At 38.6% G+C, this 22,191-nt stretch overlaps 1 protein-coding gene across 19 annotated transcripts in view; it reads left to right on the plus strand.

The window, feature by feature from the left end:
* Window positions 1–22,191, plus strand: part of LIMCH1 (LIM and calponin homology domains 1) — a 354,085-nt gene that overhangs the window by 257,109 nt on the left and 74,785 nt on the right. For 12 of the 19 annotated variants that reach the window (XM_037829692.1, XM_037829674.1, XM_037829678.1 and 9 more), the window contains 4 exons: window positions 1,994–2,104; window positions 9,426–9,621; window positions 15,481–15,733; window positions 16,796–17,062. In XM_037829692.1, coding sequence (XP_037685620.1) covers window positions 1,994–2,104; window positions 9,426–9,621; window positions 15,481–15,733; window positions 16,796–17,062 — 827 coding nt within the window. The remainder of the gene's footprint in view (window positions 1–1,993; window positions 2,105–9,425; window positions 9,622–15,480; window positions 15,734–16,795; window positions 17,063–22,191) is intronic. The other 7 variants (XM_037829683.1, XM_037829685.1, XM_037829688.1 and 4 more) reach the window with 1 other exon arrangement.

Here is a 22,191-nt window from a genome sequence, read left to right on the forward strand (position 1 = left end):
AAACTTTTATCTTTCTGACTTTGATGGCTCAAGTTTAAATTTTAGATCCTAAGTTCAATGCCTTGTGTGGTTTCATATGCCTTGCTGGAGAGTCCTTAGAAAACAAGTATTTGTGTCTCTGATGGAATAACTAATGGTGTGTTGGAACTAAAAATAGTAGATGGGGGGGTCTTTTTAATTAGGTAAGTACTTAATTCAGAAATAAACAAATGAAAGCTTGTGCTGTGTTTGAGATTTGGTTTCTTAAACACAAAATGATCTGTCTCAACACAAACATTAGTCCCTTTCCGTGGGTAGGCACAGATGGGATTATTAAATTAGGCAGTTGGGCAAATTGTTTTAGGTGAAAGACTGGCATTATATGAACAGTGTTAATTGTTATGGCCCTGTCATTTTTGTATTTTGTTTTCCTTTTAATCTTTGAGTTTTTATAATATTATCCAAAATTAACATTTTGTAGTTAGATCCTATTTTCAAAATGTAAGTATTTTAGTGCTCTTTTATTTTAAATTTAAATTGAAGAATATAAGAAATGACATTGTATAAAATGACCATATATAAAATAGAAAATTTGGCTGTGATTTCTTTTTATTTTTTCTTTGTTTTATTTTGTTTTAATTTCCAGGGTGCTATTATATTTGATTCACATTCTCTTTCTTATTTTCTTTTACCTCCTCTATAAAACTAGAGATATACACCATATTTTTCATACAATTTTAAACAAATCAGAAAACCCATAATCTAAGAAAATGACACAATTCCATCTTTCATTCTCCCATTATACCTTTCAAGTTAGCCTTAGTCTCTTAACACACATTTGTTATTTTATGGTCATAGTTAAGTTCTGGTATTTGGAATAGTCTGTTCTCTGGAAATTTATTTGTAAGCAATCAGTTAAAAAAAAAAGTCTTATAGTTTTGAAGGATTCATGAAGTTTTCCCACAGAGGTAAAAAACCAAATCTCTTCATGGCCTTGATACACATATATTGGGCCTACTGCCATCTGGAACCATGTGTACATATTGTGTTGTCCACAGCATTTTCTGGCTTAGTAAGTGGAGGGAGGCACAGTAAGTGCTCCCCAGCCTGGCTGAAACAGTAAGAATGTGAAAGTGAAATAATAGCCTTGACTTTTACATAGGCTTCAGACCCCTATAATTTAGTCAGTTGGCTGACCCCTGCTGGGTTATAAGGAAAAGTCAAAATAAAGAGCATTTGCTTTTGTGGACAGTTTGCTTTTGCAGAACAAAATTTTGCAGAACAAAATTAACTGAGGACTATAGCTTCAGACCATAAGTACTCACAGATATTTTTAAACATCCAAGGTTGTTTCAGTGGGTGCAACCCTGCCAAGGCTAAAAATTTCCCATCTCAGATTAATGAGAGTCCATCACCCAAAGCTAGGTTCCTCTGAATGGTATTCTTCAGTGCATTGCTTTCTACTGATTTAGTTAGATGTCATCATGTTGATTCTATGCTTGGAATCCCTAACTAACCTTTATCACTCCTTTGGGATTTTTGCCATTGATCTTAGCATAATTCTATGTGCCCGCAAGTAGAAATTATAGACTTTCAAAAGCACCTCTCTCAAAAGGAATTGACTGTCTGTTTTCGTTGCTTCTCTGAGTAAAGCCTCCAAAGAGTTTCTGAAATTTGTGCTGCTTAACTGTGAAACTGTTACATGAAACTAGTATTAGAGGATTTGTTTTTCCTTCTTACTGTCTTATAGATCACTTCCTCACAATCTAACTTTTCCTAAAACTGGAGTCATTTTAACTACTGAATCATGCTTGTGTTGACTGATACAGCATTGGGTTCTTATTAAAATGATTTTATACTTAATGGATACCTCATGGATGGTGGTTTTTGTAAATCAGTATTGGACATTCTCTCCTTCCTGCTTTCCTGTTAGTGGAGCATTATTGATTCCTTAGTTTAAGAGTAATTCTTGAGGGCAAAATCTCCTGCTCTTGTGCATTGTTTTGTTCCACAGGTATTAGTTACCATTTACTGGCTGGGAAAAGCAGCAAATAGCTGTGCGTCCTATAGTGGAACTACGCTGAACTTGAAGGAGTTCGAGGGATTATTGGCTCAGATGAGAAAGGTAACCTGGATTTCTTCTTTATCCCATGAGGTTTAGAGAAGGGAGGAAAGCAACACATTTGTTCACTTTTAAGATCACTCTGGTTCCCCTTGGTGGGATTGCATAAGCCATAGATACCGTGCACTCAGGGACACTACCACTTGCCTTACCAATGACTTCTTTATCTCATGCATCCCACTACTACCTGAACTTTTATACCCTTTGAAGAATGGGAGATCTGAGCTCTACCCAATTTTAATTCTAAAAGGGCAAATTCAATTTGTCAGCGTATGGCTTTTTTAATGCAATTTTATTGAGATATATTCACACACCATACAAACCATCCCAAGTATACAATCACTGGCTCACAGTATCATCACATAGTTGTGCATAAATCCCCGTGACCAATTTTAGAACATTTTCATTACTCCAGAAAAAAAATTAAAATAAGAAAGAAAACCCGACTCTTCCATACCCCCTATCCCCCGCCCTCCCCATATTGACCCATAGTATTGGTGTGGCGCATTTGTTACTATTGTTGAAAGAATATTAAAATATTACTGTTACCTATAGTCCATAGTTTGCAACAGGTTTATTTTTCCCATATGCCCCTCTATTATTAACTTCTTATAATAGTGTTGTACATCTGCTCTAGTTCACGAAAGAACTTTTTTATATTTTTACAGTTAATTACAGACATTATCTACCACAAGATTCATCATGTTATACATTCCCATGTTTTAACCTTCAACTTTCCTTCTAGTGACATACGTGACTCTAAACTCCCCCTTTCTACCACATTCACACACCATTCAGCACTGTTAATTATTCTTACAATAATGTGCTACCATCCCCTCTATCCATTTCCAAATGTTTAAGTTCAACCTCATTAACCATTCTGCACATATTAAGCAACTGCTCCCCATTCTTTAGCCTCATTCTATAAGTATATGGCTTTGAATGCCAAAGAACACAGTGCTTGTTTTCTTGGGGGAATAATGCTTGAATGAAACAATGCAGTATTCTACAAAAGTGAAGACTTGCTCTGCACTTTCATCCTAAAGGTCATTTTGCTCACCCGTTAGAGCCTTGCTGTGGGTGAGGTTATGCCAGCCAAGCTCTTTCCTAAGCATCCATCCTGGACAAGCTCTGATACATTAGAAGCATTCTCTTCTGAGACTGTGTACTTTAGGGCTATTGTATTTGGATGACCTGGAAATTCGGAAAACATTTTGTTTTGCAATATTAAAGACTTTGTTTGTTTATATTTATTTGGGAGAGACTTACCTAAGGTTGGAATTTGTAAAAGAAACAGTGGAATTCTTTGTGTCTCTGTTTATTTCTTTTTATGATTCAAAAATATACCAAAACTCCTGTGAGTACTGGTGTATAGTATTACCTGGGAGAAGCCCCACCGACTAAGTTTAATGAATAGATAAGGCTCATTTGTAAGCAGTAGCATCCATGTGTTTTGGATAGGGTCCAAATTGTAGCTCAAATATTTAAGGTCTTTCTCTTTCTCATTTCTCTATTATGCAAAATAAGTGAACTAATGAGACCTCATTGAGAGACAGTCAATGTTTTACATTTTTCTTCTTTTAATACTGAAAGTAAGAATTTGCTCCAACTTTCTAATAATTTGTTCTTCTTTCCTTGAGTTAAAGCTAATAATCCTACCAGTTCTCCACAATTGCCTAGAGCCTATTGGGCTCAAATATTTATAAACGGACAAGGCTTTCAAATTGGTTGTAACATATATAAACAAAGTCCTTTAAGCTAAATTCCTTAAAAAATAAATACACACACTCAAAGACAACACATTGTTTCTTAGTCTGAACTCTTATTTGCCATTTAATTTTTCATCTGACTCTCTTCTTAGAGAATGTACAAAGGAAATTTCCAATCTGAATTTTTGAAGTCTAAATGTTTATTGTTTTTATATTTAATCTGGACTTGAATAATGGCAGATGTTGGTGGGCCATCTTTTGGGACTATTTAAAAGTTCCGCCTCACAGTTATCCCATTGGATCCTGTTGGAATCTGACTGCTCTCATTGTGGACATTTCTTACTTACTCATCCAGCTCCCCTATACTCTGAGCAGGTTATTGGTTCCTTCAACTTGCTTAGCCTCATTTTCTACTGAGACAGTGAGTTACCCTCAACTGCCATGACTTGTTTTTGTCAACTGCCATTACCCTTTTTGATGAAGTAGGCAACATCATACACAATGGAGTAGCTAGCATTACTGGACAAAGCATGATTTTAAACTAAAATGGCCAGCGATGGTTTTTCCATATCTCTATGTAAAGTAGAAAGTAAACAACCCGAACTTCACTGGTCTGTCCAAGCACCTGTAGATAGTAGTTTTATCTGTAGTATATGATACTCCATTTTATCAGTTAGGATTGGGTTCAGCTGGGAAATACAGAAAACTCAAAATAACAGTGGCTTAAATGAGATAGAATTTTATTTCTCATGCACATAAATGAGATCTGGAGGTAAAAAGTCCAGGCTGGTTTGGGAGTTCCATAATCCTCAGAGGCCCAAGATCCTTCTGTTTTTCACTCCAGCATCCTTAACCCATTGCTCTAATCTTATGGTCCAAGATGGCTGCTCAGGCTTTAGGTATCACATCCATATTTGAGCCATGAGAAAGAAAGAATGGGGTGAAGAAGGACCTGTGCCCTCCCTTTAAACATACTTCTGGGAAGTCCTACTCTACACCTCCTCTTACATCTCATCAACCTGAACTTGTTCATATATTCACACCTGCTTGCAAGGATGGACTTGGGAAAAGTAGATTTTTATCCCAGCGAAACCTTGTGGGTGGTTTTTTGAAGGAAAAGTGAAGAATAGAAAATGAGGGCTAATTAGAATCTCTTCTGTACATATACAGGCCGAAATAAATTTGAAATTAAAATGATTTCTTCCATGATGGATGATAGCAGACATTTTTGTATTCATTTTTCTAGTAGGAGAAATGTGCATAGAAACTATTAACTATAGTGCAACTTTAGTGCTATTAATCCAGATGACACTTAGCATCATGTTTGGTACCTAGTAGCTACTTGTAAATTGTTGCTGTTGCAAAATTTAAACCCCACCCCCAGTCAGAAAGCATAGTAGCAATGGCATTTCACTGGGCCTGGATGTGTCAGGGAAGGTCTTCCAAAAAAGAGGATACAGGTAGCACAAAAGAGATTTATTAAGAGGATAATAAGATTCAAGGGAGTACTAGAGTGACCTTGGGGACTGTAAGGTCTAGAACTGGAAATTCAACAGTTTAAGTCTCTCCCCCTCTTTCTTTCTCTCATTTATCCTTATTTTTCCTTGAATTCATTCTCTCTTCCTGCAGACAAACATTCAGTCATAGCAGGGAAAGTCGTCAACAGCATCCCCAGCTTTATCTGCTTCTAGTTCCTTGCCCAGAAAGGCCCTGGCCCCAGCTGTAAAACAAATCCTGGAGTTTTACTGTAGCCCTGTGTGGGTTACATTTCTCATCCTTAACCAATCACTATGACCAGGGACAAGGGGTACCATGATTGGCCCAACCCACTCCTGTTTCAGGAGGTGAGGGGTGTTACCAGAAGGGATAAAGAGCTGGAGCCTGATGGGCAAACAAACCCAAGATCTCTGCCTAAAGTAGCAACCTTCATCAACTCCTGTTCACTTCATCTCCCTTATCTTTTCATCATACTTATACTTATCCAGCTTTGTAATGCATTTATATGTTTTCCTGTTTGTTTTTCATCTCCTCTACTGGAACAGGAGGTCCGTGAGGACAGGGTATTTTTCAGTTATGTATAATGTGTCCCCAGCACTGGAGCAGTGCCTGCCACATAGAAGGTGCTCAGTAAATATTTATGGAAGGAATAGCTTCCATAAAAAGAGTGCAGTGTGTGGAGAATGGGTGTTCAACCCTAAGACACCCTGTAGATCACAAAGGAAACAAAACGTGGCGTGGTAAAACCGAGGCATCTGGAGTTTCTCAGATACTACGAGTCATCCACTAACCCTAGCTAGTTCTCATTGTCTCTGACAAAGCGGGACAGGAAGGGGACAGGCAAGTGAAATAAGCCAGCACTTTCCTGGAAGCTGGTAGTTCTCACCCCTTCATTAACACACATTTACTAGTACAACTAACAGCACAGTGAACTGGGTGAAACCTTCTTTCCCTTCTCTGGAGTTCTCTGTTGAAGACAGAAAGCCACTGGGTTCCTAGGAAGAAAACAAAAAAAGGCACAGACAAGATAATTAGACCCCAAGAAAGGAAATGATTCTGTGCTAGCCTTCGTGTTGGTATATGACCGAAAAACACAGTAAGTTGATTTTATAGAAGCCAGTAAGATTGTCCACGCAGCTGATGTCCACACTTTTATTTTTGACTGAAGAACCAGCCTCTCTTCTCACCCTAAGGTTCCTGGGGGATCAGTCAGCTTGGCTGCGGGTGGCCTGGCTTTCACTTTTCAAACTGGCCCTGCCATTCAGGTTCCAGCTCTTGCCCTTGACCCACAGATTTGTTCTTGGCTTTCTATGCAGTCATGAACATAACAAACTTTCTGTTTTTCTTCCTTATAACTAACTGTGAGAAAGCAGCTGAAGCTCCAAGAAAAGCGTTGACTTTCTCTTTCTTCTTTCTATTCTCCTATGGTTTGTAGGGTGGGAGTGGGGAAAACTCTTGGCCTTTCTGATGTTATTTCCTTAAAAATCCAGTTTTGTAATGTTGTGCCAAGCAGCTTGTAACTGTGATCATTCTAGATGTGACCAGTGGCCCAGCTCCCTGGGGGTCTGCCCTCCCAGATTAGGCTCAAGGCATCTAGATATGTGATATAAATGGAGGAGGAGATAGAAGAGCATCAGTGTGTATATAACTCCATGTCTCTAGTTGCATTGATAAATTTTGTAAGATTTATATATTGACATTTGCATACCTGAGTGAATACATAATAGTAATTATAACCATAGCTAATGCTTTCAGAGCACTTATTTCACATCAGGCATATTTCTGAATGCTTTCCATCTATTAATACATTTAATCCTCCCAGCAACCCTGTGAGGTAGTTACTATTATTAGCGCTGTTTACAGATGAGAAAACTGAGGTTTGGAAGGGTGAAATAACTCATCTAAGGTTATTTCTGTACATGTGGTAAGTGGGGTGGTCAGGATTTAACCCCAGTCAGTTGGCTTTGGAGACCAGGCTCTTAAACAGTATCATGAACCCTGTTGCATTATTTACAGTTAGTTTGGTGACTTAGGCACAATCAGCATTTCACTAAGGGACAGTACCCAGGATAGCATCATCCACAGAGTAAGAAGGCAGTAATTGTCCAGCAGTGGAGGAGGTGATGCTGATGGTGGCAGCTGTAACTGTACCAACCATGATTGGACATTTTCATGTTTTACCATTTGGGATTTGGAGACAGAGTCCTGCGTTGGAATCCCAGCTGTGCCATTTACTGTGTCATCTCAGTCAAGTCACTTAACCTCTCTGAGCCTCATTTTTCTTATCTATAAAATAGGAATAATGATAACCACATCACTAGATAGTTGTGAGGATTAAGTAATATAATGTACAAACAGCATCAAAAACAGCCCCAGACACATAGTAAGTGCTCAGTTAAAGTGACTTGCATTTTTAAGCCATTTTGCCTATTCTCATTAGATAAATAATCCAAGATACTTTGTTGAATTTCCAAAGAAACTAAATAAGAAATCATATTCAACTTACATGTATACTTTTTGTTGAGTCATGGGTTCTCCCTTTTTATGTTCAAGTCCTGTTTAACTTTTGACCTACAAGTAAACTACCTTAATTTCCATAACTGGAATTTCAGCCTTCTTCTGGAGCATCAGGTTAGCTGCACTCACCCAGGCAATATGACAATTTATTCTTCAAGGGTGCTGATCATATCCTCTGTGTGGTGCCTGCCTCAGGGTGCTTGATTTCAGCCTACCCCTTCTCTTCTCATCCACTCCTTTCTCTTCATGCAAACTTGTGAGTGCCTTCCGAATTACAGCCACTCACTCATTCCCCCAAAATGCCTCCTGCTGGGGAGTAAATCAGAGGATCGGAATATAACTGATAAAAGCAACCAGCATAGGTACTTTGTACAAAGGCATTGACTCCAGTTGGGCACATTAAGCAGTTTAAATCCATTTTCAAAATTTCTAACCTGGACAATATCTATTTCTTTTTCCTTTCTATTGGGAATATGGAGGGAACAGACCTTCCTGAACATGCCAGGAAATACACGGTTTGATGTTCCAGTTTATTCAGACGAGAACATGCCCCTCTGCCCATGTCATCCACAACCCTGCTTTTAAGCCACAGTCTGGGAGAGATTAAATTGAGGTTTATCTTTGAGTGACCAGAGTTATTTTTGTTTTCCTCAACCTGGAGTTATTATAATTAATGCTAAGACTCTGGTGGGAACAAGGCTTTTATTATAATATGAGGGTGAGGATGGCTTTGACTGACCTTTCTTCTGCTGGAGTTTCAGTGTTTTAGTATGTGCTGCTTGTGCTGGAAAGAATGTATAATCACAGGCTGTCAAAGACAGCCATTGTTCTCACTGCTCTGAACATGTGGGTCAGCCACAAGTGCTTCCAGCTCCCTTAGCGCCAAGAGCTGGCCGAGAGCAGAGAGCATGCCTGGATTCTTCTGAGACAGCAGGAAAAGCATTTTGCATATTTTTCATTGCCTTTTTTTTTTTTTTTTTTTTTTTTTTTTTAACTTTTTGCCTCAGAAAGACAGCTAGCTCCCTTTCAGAGCAGGAATTTCCCTTCAAGGTAGAAGGAGATGGAAGCATGCTGCTCCAGGATTTTACGGGAACTGATTCTGCTGCAAAAACAAATGCTGTGTGCATTTGCCAGAGAGCACAGACAGGAGCAGTTGCACAGCTAAACTAGGGGCTCATTCGCAGAATAGACATGCAGTTATGGATTCTGAAAGAAGGGTCAAGGTTAAGGATTTCATTTTTGTTTTTATCTGTCATTGTCTTTTTGTGAATCCAAACTTTATGATCCCTTATTCTTAATTCTTTTGATTGCTTTTTTAAAACACACACACACACACACACACACACACACTGTGCAGCAGTAATGACTTGAGGATTTTTTTTTTTAATGTTGTATGTGATATTGGGAATGTTGCTACAGGGAAGAGTGGGAGAATGGAAGGATGACTTGGATATAATTATTGATCTTATAACTGATTGCTATAAACTTTCCAAACTCATGCATTATGCGGGAATTTTTCTGTAGACCACAACCCTTGCTAGACGTGGCTGGCGCTTTGTTGCAATAATGTCTGTAATCCTTTTTGTTTTGCTTTTGGGCAGGAGGCTGATGACATTGAGAGTCCTAAGCGAAATATCCGCGACAGCGGCTACATCGACTGCTGGGATTCCGAGCGCAGCGACTCCCTCTCCCCTCCCCGGCACGGCAGGGATGATTCCTTCGACAGCCTGGATTCCTTTGGCTCCCGTTCCCGGCAGACGCCTTCCCCCGATGTAGTCCTCAGGGGAAGCAGCGATGGTAGGTTGGGGGCTTCGTAAACTGCACTTCTTGGAATTAAACGTTGACACGGGCTGCCCTGTCACCGGCGGAGGGATGGTTGGGCTCTAGGAAGTCGGGCTCCGTATCCACCTTCCCGGGACCTGGTAACTCTAGAAACTGGTAGAAGAGAAGTTTCTTAATGTTGCTTTTCATGGTCCTTAAACATGCTGGTTGTCTCTGCCAGCAGTCTTGTTAAGCATGGACTCTGCGAGCATATATTTAATTGGAAAATGTGTTACCTCATCCCTCCCTTGCGCTCAGTGAAGCAAGATGCTGTACAGACCATTAACTCATAAACTGTGCTGAAGGTTTATATCCTCCAGGTATGAGGAGGGGAAACGCTTGAGTACCACACTGTATTAGTGAAAATAGATGGACGTCCAGCGAACTAGAAACTTGCTCCACACGATTGGGAAAGATCCGAGGCCTAGGATGGTGGAACTTTAATTGGCTCAGTTTTTAGCAGTCTCTGATATTTATGATAACCTGACAGGTTGACTGGAGCCACACAGGTGGCCTTTAAGGTGTAGAACACACCCCGGCAGTTTGTGTTTGTTCTGAGGCTGAGCTTGATTTAAATCCAGTTGATTTTTTTAAATGCAATTTTATTGAGATATATTTGCATACTGTACAATCCATGCAAACACTTGATTTTATATCACCTGTAAGGAATGATCATTTTTTTCCTTACAAAAATGTATGATCATGTAACCTGATATAAATTTACTGCATGTTTTTCTGAAGCTATTTGCCATACATACCTTGAATCTTTTGGGCTTTTATGAAGGAAAGATGGCTTGACTCTGCATGTATAAACTTGCAGAAAGATACTAAGGCTGGTGGGGAATTTTTTTGTTTCTATTATTTTTGTATTGCTGATGGATGCTAATATTTCTAGAGATCGAAATCTACTTCCTGAGACCCAAATTATCTTTTATAGCAAAAAGATCCCTTTCAGCTATAAAGTTTTGTCTGTGGATTGAGTATTTAATGTGTCTGGTTACTGAATTAATCACTTTACACAGAGTATCACATTTAGTCCTCACCCAGAGCCTAGAGCTGCTCATACATACAGTACCTCATTTAGTCCTACCACAGGGCTATGAAACACTCTTTCTTATCCTTATTTTGCAGATGAGCGTTAGAGGGGTAAGTAATCGTCCCAACATTTTTAAGTGGCAAAAAGTCACCGTCACTATATAGCAAAATAGCATTAGAATCAAAAAGTATGAGACCAAAACTTGTGCTCTTAAGCTTAACTTACCCATACTTCTCTCTCTATGCCTAAGATATTTTTATTCTAGAATGACTGAACTGATGCTTTTCTTTAGTACTTAAACTTTCCGACATAGGAAACCACATAGTACTTGACTTCTAAAGAATTCCACGGCCCATTGTGAACCATTTGTAAAACATTTCTAAAATTTCATATGACGTCTTAAATACCAACCACGGTATTGGAAGTTACAATACCAGTCCATGATCTAGTTAGGTTTTAGCATAACCAAAAAATAGATTTACATATATGAAACATATCTTGGCTGAAGTATTTAGTCCATCTTATTTTGGATTGCTTTTGTAAAAAAATTATTAGATTTTGTTCGCACGTTTTTATCACTGGTGATGTGGATCCTTAATTTATTGTGTCACCAGCTTTGAAGGGTCAGAGTTCATACTGAGCCACATCTTGAAGGGGTCTGAATTGGTGATTACTAATATTGTATAGATATATAATATATATTGAAGAACAACTTAGTTTGCAGCAGTTAAGATTGATATGATAGTGTCTTTTTATAAATGCTGTCTCCATCTAGAGAATAACATTAAATTGAGTTCCACAAAACAGCATCCATGAAAGGGCATCTTACACACAGATTTCACCAATCAACTGATAAGTTAAGGCTCATGTGGTTGTACATTAATCAAGAACTAATGAGGTTTTTAAAGAAAAACAATATCTTTTTTAATCTGTCTAAAAGAAAAAAAAGTAGCATAATTTTAGCCAGATAGATATTGACTTTCACAAGAGTCTACAGTAGGTTTTTTTAAAGTGATGATAATCAAAGAGATCACTAGTCCTAATAAATATTTGCAAATTGGAAGAGTATTTTGTTATGTCTTGGAAATTTATTTCCTGGGACTCACAATCAGTTAGAGAAAGTCTTACCATGACATGCTCCAGACTCCATATTGGGTTAAAATGGAGAGCTTTCATTTGATTATTATTGAGGTCCACTGGCCCATGTAATAAAGAAAATCAAGGGCCACACACATCAGAGGTGCCCTGATTACATGGCTCAGACATGAAAGCTACCTGGCAGGGACATTTGCGATGCTGTGGATTCCCTGGGTTGACTGAGCCATTCCGTCTTGCTAGACAGGTGCCCAGTTCTTCTCCCACATTCACAAGCATCCTTTGTGAGGCCTCTTAAAGATGACTTAATGGGCTTCTTTTCAGAGGCAATACAAAAATTTTCCTTTCAGATGCTTTTAAAATTAAGAATATATTTTATAAAAATGATGCATTGCATTAGATGAATATTTTTCTCTTTTGTATAAAAGACAAGTTAAGGGAGAGAAATGAATGAGAGAAATTAAAGTTAGGGGAAGATTAAAGACACAAAGGGGTTGGGGATATGTGTGGCAAAAATACATTTAAAAAAGGAAAATCCCTAGTTGCTGGAAGGGAGAAAAATGTAGCCCCATGGAAAAGAAGGGTCAGGCTTTAAAATAACACCATCATCATGTGCTGTGTAGCATTTTCCAAACTTTGGGCATTAATAGAGAAGCCACCCTAGCATCTTTCTACATTTGCAGGAGGAAATCAAGTCAAAAGCTTTTGAAGTCCCTGACCTTAGAGGGAGGATCTAACATTTACTGAGGGTATACCATGCCAGCCACTTCCTAAGTGCTCTATGCCATCTCACTGAATCCTCATGACAACCTACAAAAGTAGTGTTAGCATTGCCATTTTTCCTAAGGAGCCTAATGAACAGAGGGGTTTAATTGAGTTTCCCAGCACCACACAGCTAGTAGGTGGTGGAGCAGCTGAAATTACACCCTGGCCTATAAGATCATAAAGCTACAGTTCTTGCAACTGAGTCACTCTGCCTTGGGGCATTTGTTCATTAAAATTTCTTGAAGTGTCTGTTACATTTTTATCAAAGAGGAATATGAAAAAAAAAAGGTGATCTGTTTATGTGTTAAACAATATGTTTTGAAACTTTCACACAGTGAATTATAGATAATGTATTTCAGAAATTGTACAGAAATAAGGTTCATAGATTTTAGGACTTTAGAATTGAGAGCCCTAAGAAAACTCTAATCCATTACTGAACCTTCACAGTCGATTGAAGAATCTTTGTTTTTTTAGTTCATTCATTTATTCTACAAAGTGCAGTGCTTTCTGTGAGTCAGGATGCTTTAAGCATCCTTTTTCCAAGAGAAGTGCATCACGGAGAAAAGAGCCTTGGGCTGGGAGTCTGGAGAATAGAAATTGGAGTCCCAGAGCTGTCACTCACCAGCCATGGAGCAAGGGCTCCTTGGAACTCTCTGTGCCTTGGATTCCACCTTCATAAAATGGGGATAATATCAAATGGGGAAACCTAGGCTAAGAACTTTGCCAAATGGAAAGGTAAGGTAGTTTTAATATTTGCTTATAAAAGCAATTCACAGGGGTTCTAAACATTTTACCTTAACACTGAGATAGATATATGTGCTAAAAAACTTGGGTTACATTACAGATCAAATATGAACAAGTAATGAAATGGTCAAAACTTCAGAAAGAAGGCTGTAAGTGAATGGCATGAATATTTCATAAACTGAATATTTAATCTGCAACAATGAACAACTTGTTTATGGTCAATTTTTTTTAACTTTTACAGTCTTTTAAAAGTCATTATAACTCTGGTGGACATTCTTATGCACTATGTAGATAACACCTCTTAGGTTTTAATGTATTGGAATAGCTAGAAGTAAATACCTGAAACTACCAAACTCCAACCCAGCAGTCTGGACTCCTGAAGACAATTATATAATAATGTAGATTACAAGGGGTAACAGTGTGATTGTGAAGACCTTGTGGATCACACCCCCTTTATCTAGTGTATGGATGAGTAGAAAAATGGGGATAAAAACTAAAGGACAAATGGGGTGGAATGGGGGGATGATTTGGGTGTTCTTTTTTCACTTTTATTTTTTATTCTTGTTCTGGTTCTTTCTGATGTAAGGAAAATGTTCAGAGATAGATTGTGGTGATGAACGCATAACTATGTTATCATATTGTAGACAGTGGATTGTATACCATGGATGATTGTATGGTGTGTGAATGTATTTCAATAAAACTGAATTTAATTTAAAAAAAAGTCATTATATCATTTAATCTCTAGCTCTCCTTCAAAGGAGGACAAATCATTTTATTCCTATTTTACAGAAAAGCACAGTCCAATTTGTTAGAGGCAGGCCTAGGAGTCCACAGCTCATTATTGACAGTTCCAGAACAATTGTGACATGAAGAGTAGCTAGCATTGATTGGGCACTTTTTCTATGCCAAGTACTGTACTAATTGTTTTACATGTATTATATTCAATCCTTCCAGTAGCCCTAGGAAGTAGGTGGTATCTTTATCCTCATTTTACAATTGGGAAACTGAGACTTTAAGTGGTAAAGTGACATATGCGAAGTCACATTGTGAGTGCCAGAACTCAAAATGAAGTGTGTCAAACTTATCACCCTGTTCACTACCCACCTTGTTAGGCTGCTGTCTCTCTTGACTCCTAGTTTTAGACTCTTTCCACAAGTATAAATAAGTGTTTCTATTTGCTATAAATTGAATAATCTTGTAATTCTTGCATTGATTAAAAGTTTTCAACCAGCATTAAAATGGCAGCTACCAATAGCAGCAGTGTTTGTTTTGGGTGATAGCTCCATTCTAATAGATCTTAGAGCTCTAGGGAGATGCGACACAGCAAACAAGGATTCAATATGATTATTGGGGCAATTGCTCACAAAAGGCTGATGTTGATAGCATTGAATTTCTTTGCATTGCCTAAGGACCTCTTTAAACCAAACCAAGTCATTTATTCATGAGGTTGCCCACCACGTGCAAAAGCACCAAGATTGGTACTGTGAATAATAGAAAACGCTTGTTCTCAAAATACAAGGCATAAAGTCTAATGTGCTACAAAAAAAGAATAGATCAGAAGGTTTGAAGGAAAGAAAGATTGCCTCCAGCTGTGGGAAGAAGGACAGATGCTCATGTAGAGGAGTATGCTTTATTGTAACTCAGACTACTTCCTGGAAAGCAAACCCTTGGTATAACCCTTATTGATCACTTTTCTGAATTCCTATTGTTCTTATATGTCTGTTCTCCTTCATTATAACTTACATTCCCCAGATGTTTCATGGGTTGGTTAAAGGTACATCAAAACAAAATCTTTTATAATTCTTATTTGTCAGAATATCTATCACAAAGCAAGACACATGGCACATGCTCTGTAAAAACTCCATTGGTTTATATATGTATTTTATTTTGAGAGTTGGAGAAGCTTAGCAGACGTATAGTTCTATGGCAAGTGTATTAATTGCAATTCCCAGATACAGTTAATTTACCTCTATTTTATTTTTTTAATTTTGCATTTTTTTTTCCTGATTAGAATTGAGAGCTTTTCCCAGAGTGTACTAATTTAGACCAATTTTTTAGATTTGTTAAGTGAATAATTTAAGGAAAGAATCCTCGGAACCCACAGATTTAACCACGTCCCTGTTAATGCCCACTTGCCATTGGGGACTTCTCTGATGGCCCACACGCTTTTTCAGTGCCCTTCCTCTCTTCCCTAGGGAGAGGAAGTGACTCTGAATCCGACTTGCCACACCGGAAGCTGCCAGACGTGAAGAAGGATGACATGTCTGCCCGGCGGACTTCCCATGGTGAGCCGAAATCAGCAGTGCCTTTTAACCAATACCTCCCCAACAAAAGCAATCAGACGGCCTATGTCCCGGCTTCTCTGAGAAAGAAGAAAGCAGAGCGAGAGGAATACCGGAAGAGCTGGAGCACCGCCACGTCCCCCCTGGGTGGGGAGAGGCCCTTCAGGTGAGCCTGAGCTCTGCTGCTTCCTTTCTGGCTTGAGCGGATGTGGTATAGGAAGCACAGCTCCTGCATGTGAGGTTAAATAACCATTTTAGAACTCTGATGTAATATTACAAGTGGAGTCAGGCAGGTTGGAGATGGCTTGTCATGCTAGAATATAAGCTTCGTGAGGGCATCTAGAACAATGCCTGGCACATAGCAATATACAACAGATCCTTACCTAATGAGCAGACTTTTGAGACTCAATTATATTGACAGGACATGGAGAACACAGCTGAAAGTCTGTCATCCATGCCTGCTGGGAAACTGCAGACTCCCAATCCTGTTAAATTGTACAGAAAGACTCTTACCTTTACACAAAAAGGCTCTTATCTAGATGCAAACGTATGTATGTGAGAGACACATTGAACATGCTTCCAAATCATGAGTAGCAACAGTCATAGTAAATGGAAGATAAATTTGATTTCTCACCTCTCTAGAGAAGCAACCAGAAACAACTAGTGTTTTCCTTCTTTCTAATTATGTTTTTGATTTATTCATTCATTTATTCAGCAAGTACTTATTGAGCATCTACTATGCACTCAGTGCTATTTTTTAGGTATTGGGGACACAAAGGAAATAAGACACAGCCCCAGCCTTCAAGAACCCTAATCCAATAAAAGAAATTTACAGACTAGTCTAATTCTAGTTAATCTGTTGCATTTATTTCTAATAGTCCATTTTTATTATCTATAATTTTCCATTGAATAAACATTTTATTGGAAGTTTTAATTATTGAAACTAATTATTTAATTTAACTATTGAAACTAATGACTTTCACCTTTCTAGCAGAAAGTTTTTGCCTTTCAAAATCAAGTTTGGAAGAGCTCTTAATGTTGAGATTGTGATGCACTATATTAATTAACAAATGGCTGCATTTAATTTCTTCACTTCACCAGGATCACACTGCATGCTATAACTTTTTCCTTTTTTAAGTGAAAAGTAATATATGAATGGCTGGGAGATGACATGTGGTCTGGTCCCCAGACCTGTTAGTTTGGTAAACCGTATTGTCCAACTCACTAGCTATCCTGAAACGATAGAGGAAGAGGGAAGTGAATTGGGGTCTCCTTGGGAAGAGGAGCCGATTGACCAAATGGACCTTGGTGGGAAGCCTTCTGATGGTGGCTTAGAGGTGCCCAGTGGTGGTGGTAAGGAGCAGCTTCCTCCAGACGGGGCCGTGGTGGCACCAGCTCCCAAGCCTGGAGACAGGGATTCTGCTGAAATCCAAAAGCGCAAAAGGCTCGAACAAGCTGGAATCAAGGTCATGCCAGCAGCACAGCGCTTTGCCAGGTTAGCTCTGTGAGCCAGTGACTGGCCTGGCTGGCTTTGTGCATGCCTGAGGGTTTGGAATCTGTCTAGCCTGTTGGAGTTTCCATTTTTACCCCCACTTCCTGCTTTTCCCATTGCATCACTGTTCTGTCTGAGCAAATAGAGATATTTAGTCTGCCTTAGGGCATGTCTCTGCTGATTCTTGGTTATTTTAAATGGAGGTGAAGAATGAGCTTCTTGCTGCCTTGATTAGATGGCTTCCTAGTCATGTATTTGTGGTCAGTCATTTCTGGGCTGGGGTATTTACCTAGCAGCTTGGCTTAATTGTCACAGTACTCCTAAATGGCTCTTGTCTTACTTTCCATAAAACTAGAAAATAGTCAGTTCCTTTGGAATGGGGAGCACTCCCCATAGAAAAAGTGTTGGGCTTACAAAAATCCAGAGAGTAACAAGTAACATTGGTTTATTTGACTCTTTATTTTCTAAAGATGTTGATTTAAAAACAAAGAATGGAATAGTTGATTACGTCTCTTATTATAACAAAGGCACTAGTGTGATTACGTTACATGTGAAATGACACTCTTCAGCAAAGTCACAGATGTAACAGTTTTGTGTAGTGTTTTGAGTAAGGGGCTAAATTTTCTTGTATAATAACCACACAGATCCCAGTGAAATAATAGGGCAACCAAAATTTATTTGACAAATTGCAATTTACAAAACCATTTGCCATTTGCTATTCCATTTAATTCTAAGAAATAAATGACAAGCCCGTTTTCCAGAAGAGGAAACTGAGGGCTAGTGGTGGTAAGTGGCTTGCAGCTCTCAGAGCCAGGCACCAGCCAGCCTGAGGGCCAGATTCAGATATTCTGACCACAGCACCACATCTGCCTCCCACAAATTCAACAGAACATTTTCATTCCTCTGTATACTTTCCATATGTGGTTATTTCTGTCATGTAGGTCTTAAATGCAAGATCCAGAATTGACTTATATGGATTTTATCCTAGAGTAGCTTTTGTATTATGAAAAACCAAGCATATACTTCTTTCCTGTCTGTGGTATCCCACTGATAATCACACCTATTCTAAATATGTATGTGCATCTAGAAAACTCTGACTTAAAATTGTGAGATGCTGAAATAACAAAGGAAGTTAAGTCATAGAATCTGAAAAACAAAAACAAATCCAGATGGTATTTAAATTTTGATTCAGAGACCTTGTCAGATACATACTTCTTCAACATCACTTGAGCATCTACTGGCGTGTGAGACAGGGCTAAATGCTGACAATTAAAAAATGAGTAATATCTCCTCACCGTGTACCATTTTTCAGACTTTTGCTTCTATCTCTAACGCTGGGGCACAGTGGGAGTAGGTAATGGGCAATATGGATAAGAGTGCAAATTTACAAAAAATGTTTTAAGCTGAATATTCTTAATTCATGTATCTTCTTTAACACATTTGTGAAGTCTTTAAGCTAAAATTTATCAAGCATGCTTGCCATCAACTTTATGAGTATTTTAAACAGTTAATTAAGTAAGAGAAGAGGACTGGGGAGCTACATTAAGCTAATTCATTGCACCCAGGAATAAAGGTGATGTAGAGGAAAGGTTGGGCAAAGACTGGGAATTCAATGAGCGTACTGTGCCACTTCAGTAACTGAGGGGTTTATTTTGTAATAAATAAACTTTCAATTACAAAAAAAACCTTTTTTGCTACAACTCCCAATTCTTCGTGCCTACAAAGAATCATGGTTGGCTTAAAAATATAATTCTGATTGGTGTACATTATGTTTATTGGTAATTTTTGCTCCCGTCCATGCTGCCTGTTATTAGGCTTATTTTTTAGCTATTTTGTCTCTGTTAGCTCTGTTTGGCTAAAGTTTGCAGGTTTGTTAAAGTCATCACACCTCAGTTCTTCTGACTTAACATTTAAATTTGGATTCAGGACAATGATGCACTACCAGAGAATGTTCCTTAAAGCAACGTAACACTGCTGCTCCAAACACCCAGAATACATTTGTTAGACAGATTTTCAGCTGCTAGCTCTCCCACCATGGTTTTATACATAACCTGCCACCGCCAGCCTTGTGTGTCTCTTTCTTTGTCACTTACTTTTTGCAGGTCACAATAGACTCGAGAGTCATTCTGAGTTTATCCACATTTGAGATTCTGCTTTCAATGTGGCAGCAGATCACTTAACTGGAATGCAAGGCATATCATGAAGAAGAAAAGGGTTCTTGGTTTCTGGAAAATAAAAATATCATGCAGTTAAAGGTGCTGATGTCTCAAAGCATTTTAAGCTCAGTCTCCTGTCACTTGATATCCTGATGAATTCTGGCCACCACATCTTTGAACCCAATACGAGGCCCTATTACTTCCTGTGCCCATTTCTTAGCTGGGAAAGTCTGTGCTTCCAAAGATCAGAGAATAGAGGCATGTAGAAGGGAAGAATGCCAAAAGATAAGGAACAAAAGCTTTACTTTTTTAGAGTGTTTTTGATTGTTTCCCAGGTACTGTCACACACCTTCTTTTTTTATTTCCCAGACGATATACAAAAAGGAGCAAAGATGCATGTTACTATGTTTTCACATGAGTTTAGAAGTCTAGAAGGACCAAACTTCCTGTTAAACAATATATTAGTAGATACTTTAGCACCAAGGGAGGGAAAGTAGATGTGCTTAATAAATCTAGGGAGGTTAGTATTTATTAGTTTCCATTGAAGTAAAAAATAAATAGAAACTACTTTTTCTTCTCTTTTGTTTTATGATTGAGCTAAGTTTAATTATCCCAAATATAAGACACTACCAAAGAAGCCAAGATTTCTGTTTTTAAGAGAATAAAATAAGAACCAAGATTTACTTCCCCTGAATTAAAATGCCATGGATAGTTGAGCTCTCTTACTTGGTGTTTCCCATTGGAGAAGTCAACTTCCTTTTTTTTTTTAACTGAATTATAGGTTTCACGTGATTGTGCTTCTTTTCTAATTGTTTTCATATGTTTCAGCACTCAGTATTTTCTGCTAGTCTGTGAATCTTCTCAACCACATGGTAATTAATTACAGAGGGAAAAGAATCTCCAAGGAACAATAGACATTTTAGAAGTCTTCAGAGGAAGAGCAGATGCAGCTAAGTGCCAGACATGTATTCCTTTAAGTCCCTCCTTGCCAGATGCCTGTTTCACTGATTGTGACTGAACAGCTCCTTGGATATTTGGAACCAATCTGACACATCATTTGCACGAACCTTTGCAACTCTGGATTTAGCTGCCCTGTTTGGAGTCTGCATGAACAGGGAGGTTTCTGGTGTGGCCCATGATGTTACAAGGAGGCACAACAGGCTTTTCTGGAGAGCCCAGTTTCCTTCAGTAGAACCAACTGACTGCCAGTCTGAGCTGGCTGCGTACATGTTGCCAAGTAAAAGGGGTGAAAGAAAATGCCAGTTCTTCCTTAGTTTAAATCCTTATCTCACTCACTTTGAAATATATAAGCCCTAGAAACTTTGAGACAAGAGGGTTTTACCCTGGCCTCTCCTCCTTCAGGCCCATAATCTCTCCTACAGAGATAGCCTTACTTGTTTTAGATGAGGCTGAACAGGGTCACCAGGTTGGAAGCAGGGCTTGGCATTTTCCGTTTCATGTTGGACGGTGCTCTTCCTAAGTGAAAATTGGAGCTGTGTCTACTGTGCAAATCCTGCTTCCCAAAGCGACTCAACTATGAATGACTTGAAAAGCAGTACCAGACCTCCCCATGAATATGAAGCCAAAACCCCTTACTTAAGTTTACTTAAATTAATTTACCTAGGTTCAGATGACGTGAACTAGAAACCTCAATAGTCTCCTCCTCAACGTGGACATTGTAGTTCCTATTGTTAGGGTTCTCGTGAAAATCAGTGTAGCTGCTCAGAGAGTTGTAGCTATTGAAAAATAAAATATACCAAAGCTTCACAATAGGCTACTCTTAAGGTCCTTCAAAGGAAAAATAAAAGCACATTATAAAATTCACTGAAGTATTTTGCTAACTAGACACCTGTGAATGCAATCCTGACATCTCTACCTTATACATATAATTTGTTACTCCATGGTCGACAATGCCAGTCCAGATTTTGTGCCATTTTTTTTCTCTCTGTGAGTCTGCCTTGAAACTCTAAATTTACAGGATTCATGGAGTTAGTGGAAAATCAGTCATTGTGACAGTTTTTCAAGTGGGCAGGAAAGTATCTTTAAGTGGCCAGTGATACAGAAAACTTTCTTCATCCCCACCCCCTTTTCAAGTCCGCATATCTAAATTGAGATCACTTGAAGCAAGTCCTGCCACACTGGCCATTTAGCCTAAAAAGAAACACCCAGGGGAATTTGTAGCCTGGCTGGGCTTTCACAAGGCACCAGATTCTCCCTGCTCAAGTTGGCGTTGCCAATTGGCATGGCCATTGCATGAATGTGTATGTTTTATTCCAGAGGATTCTACCTGAATTGGGGAAGGGTGAAGCTCAGGACCCCTGGTCAAAAAAAGGAAAGAGCACTGCTCTTGGATTTAAGATATTTGAATAGGGGTCTGCTCCCACACTGGGACAGAGGTAGGGTGGCTGCTTCTCTGAACTTAATTTTCTCAGCTACAGAACACTGTAACAGTACCCACACTACCTCACGGAGTGGCTGTAAGGATCAGCTGAGCTGAGATGAATTTGAAAGGGCTTTGTAAACTGGGAAGTGCTGTGCAAGTATTGTTAAGGAATGATTAATAAGCATTCTGCTGTCATCAATCCTAGACAAATGTTGGTATCTATAACCACCAACACAAGTCACAGCTCCTTCTAAGACAGCTCATAGGTTCCCTTTATTTAGTGACCCTAATGTTTCTCTTTTTCCAACATCCAAAGTAATGATAATACTTTATTATTATTATTATTATTATTATTATTATTATTATTTTATGATGCTCTACTTTCAAAACTATTCCTGACAGGTATGGTTAAGAACAGGAGCACTGGAGCCATAATGCCTGGGTTTGAACCTGGACTTGGGCAAGTTTCTTAACCTAATCTCAGTTTCTACCCTATAAATCAGGGATGATAATAAAACTAACGTTTCAGGGTTAGTGTTAGAGTTAATTCAGTTAACACTTGGAAGAACTCCTAGAAATTAGAAAGTGCACAG

Source organism: Choloepus didactylus, chromosome 3 (assembly GCF_015220235.1).
Source record: "Choloepus didactylus isolate mChoDid1 chromosome 3, mChoDid1.pri, whole genome shotgun sequence".
Classification (NCBI taxonomy): domain Eukaryota; kingdom Metazoa; phylum Chordata; class Mammalia; order Pilosa; family Megalonychidae; genus Choloepus; species Choloepus didactylus.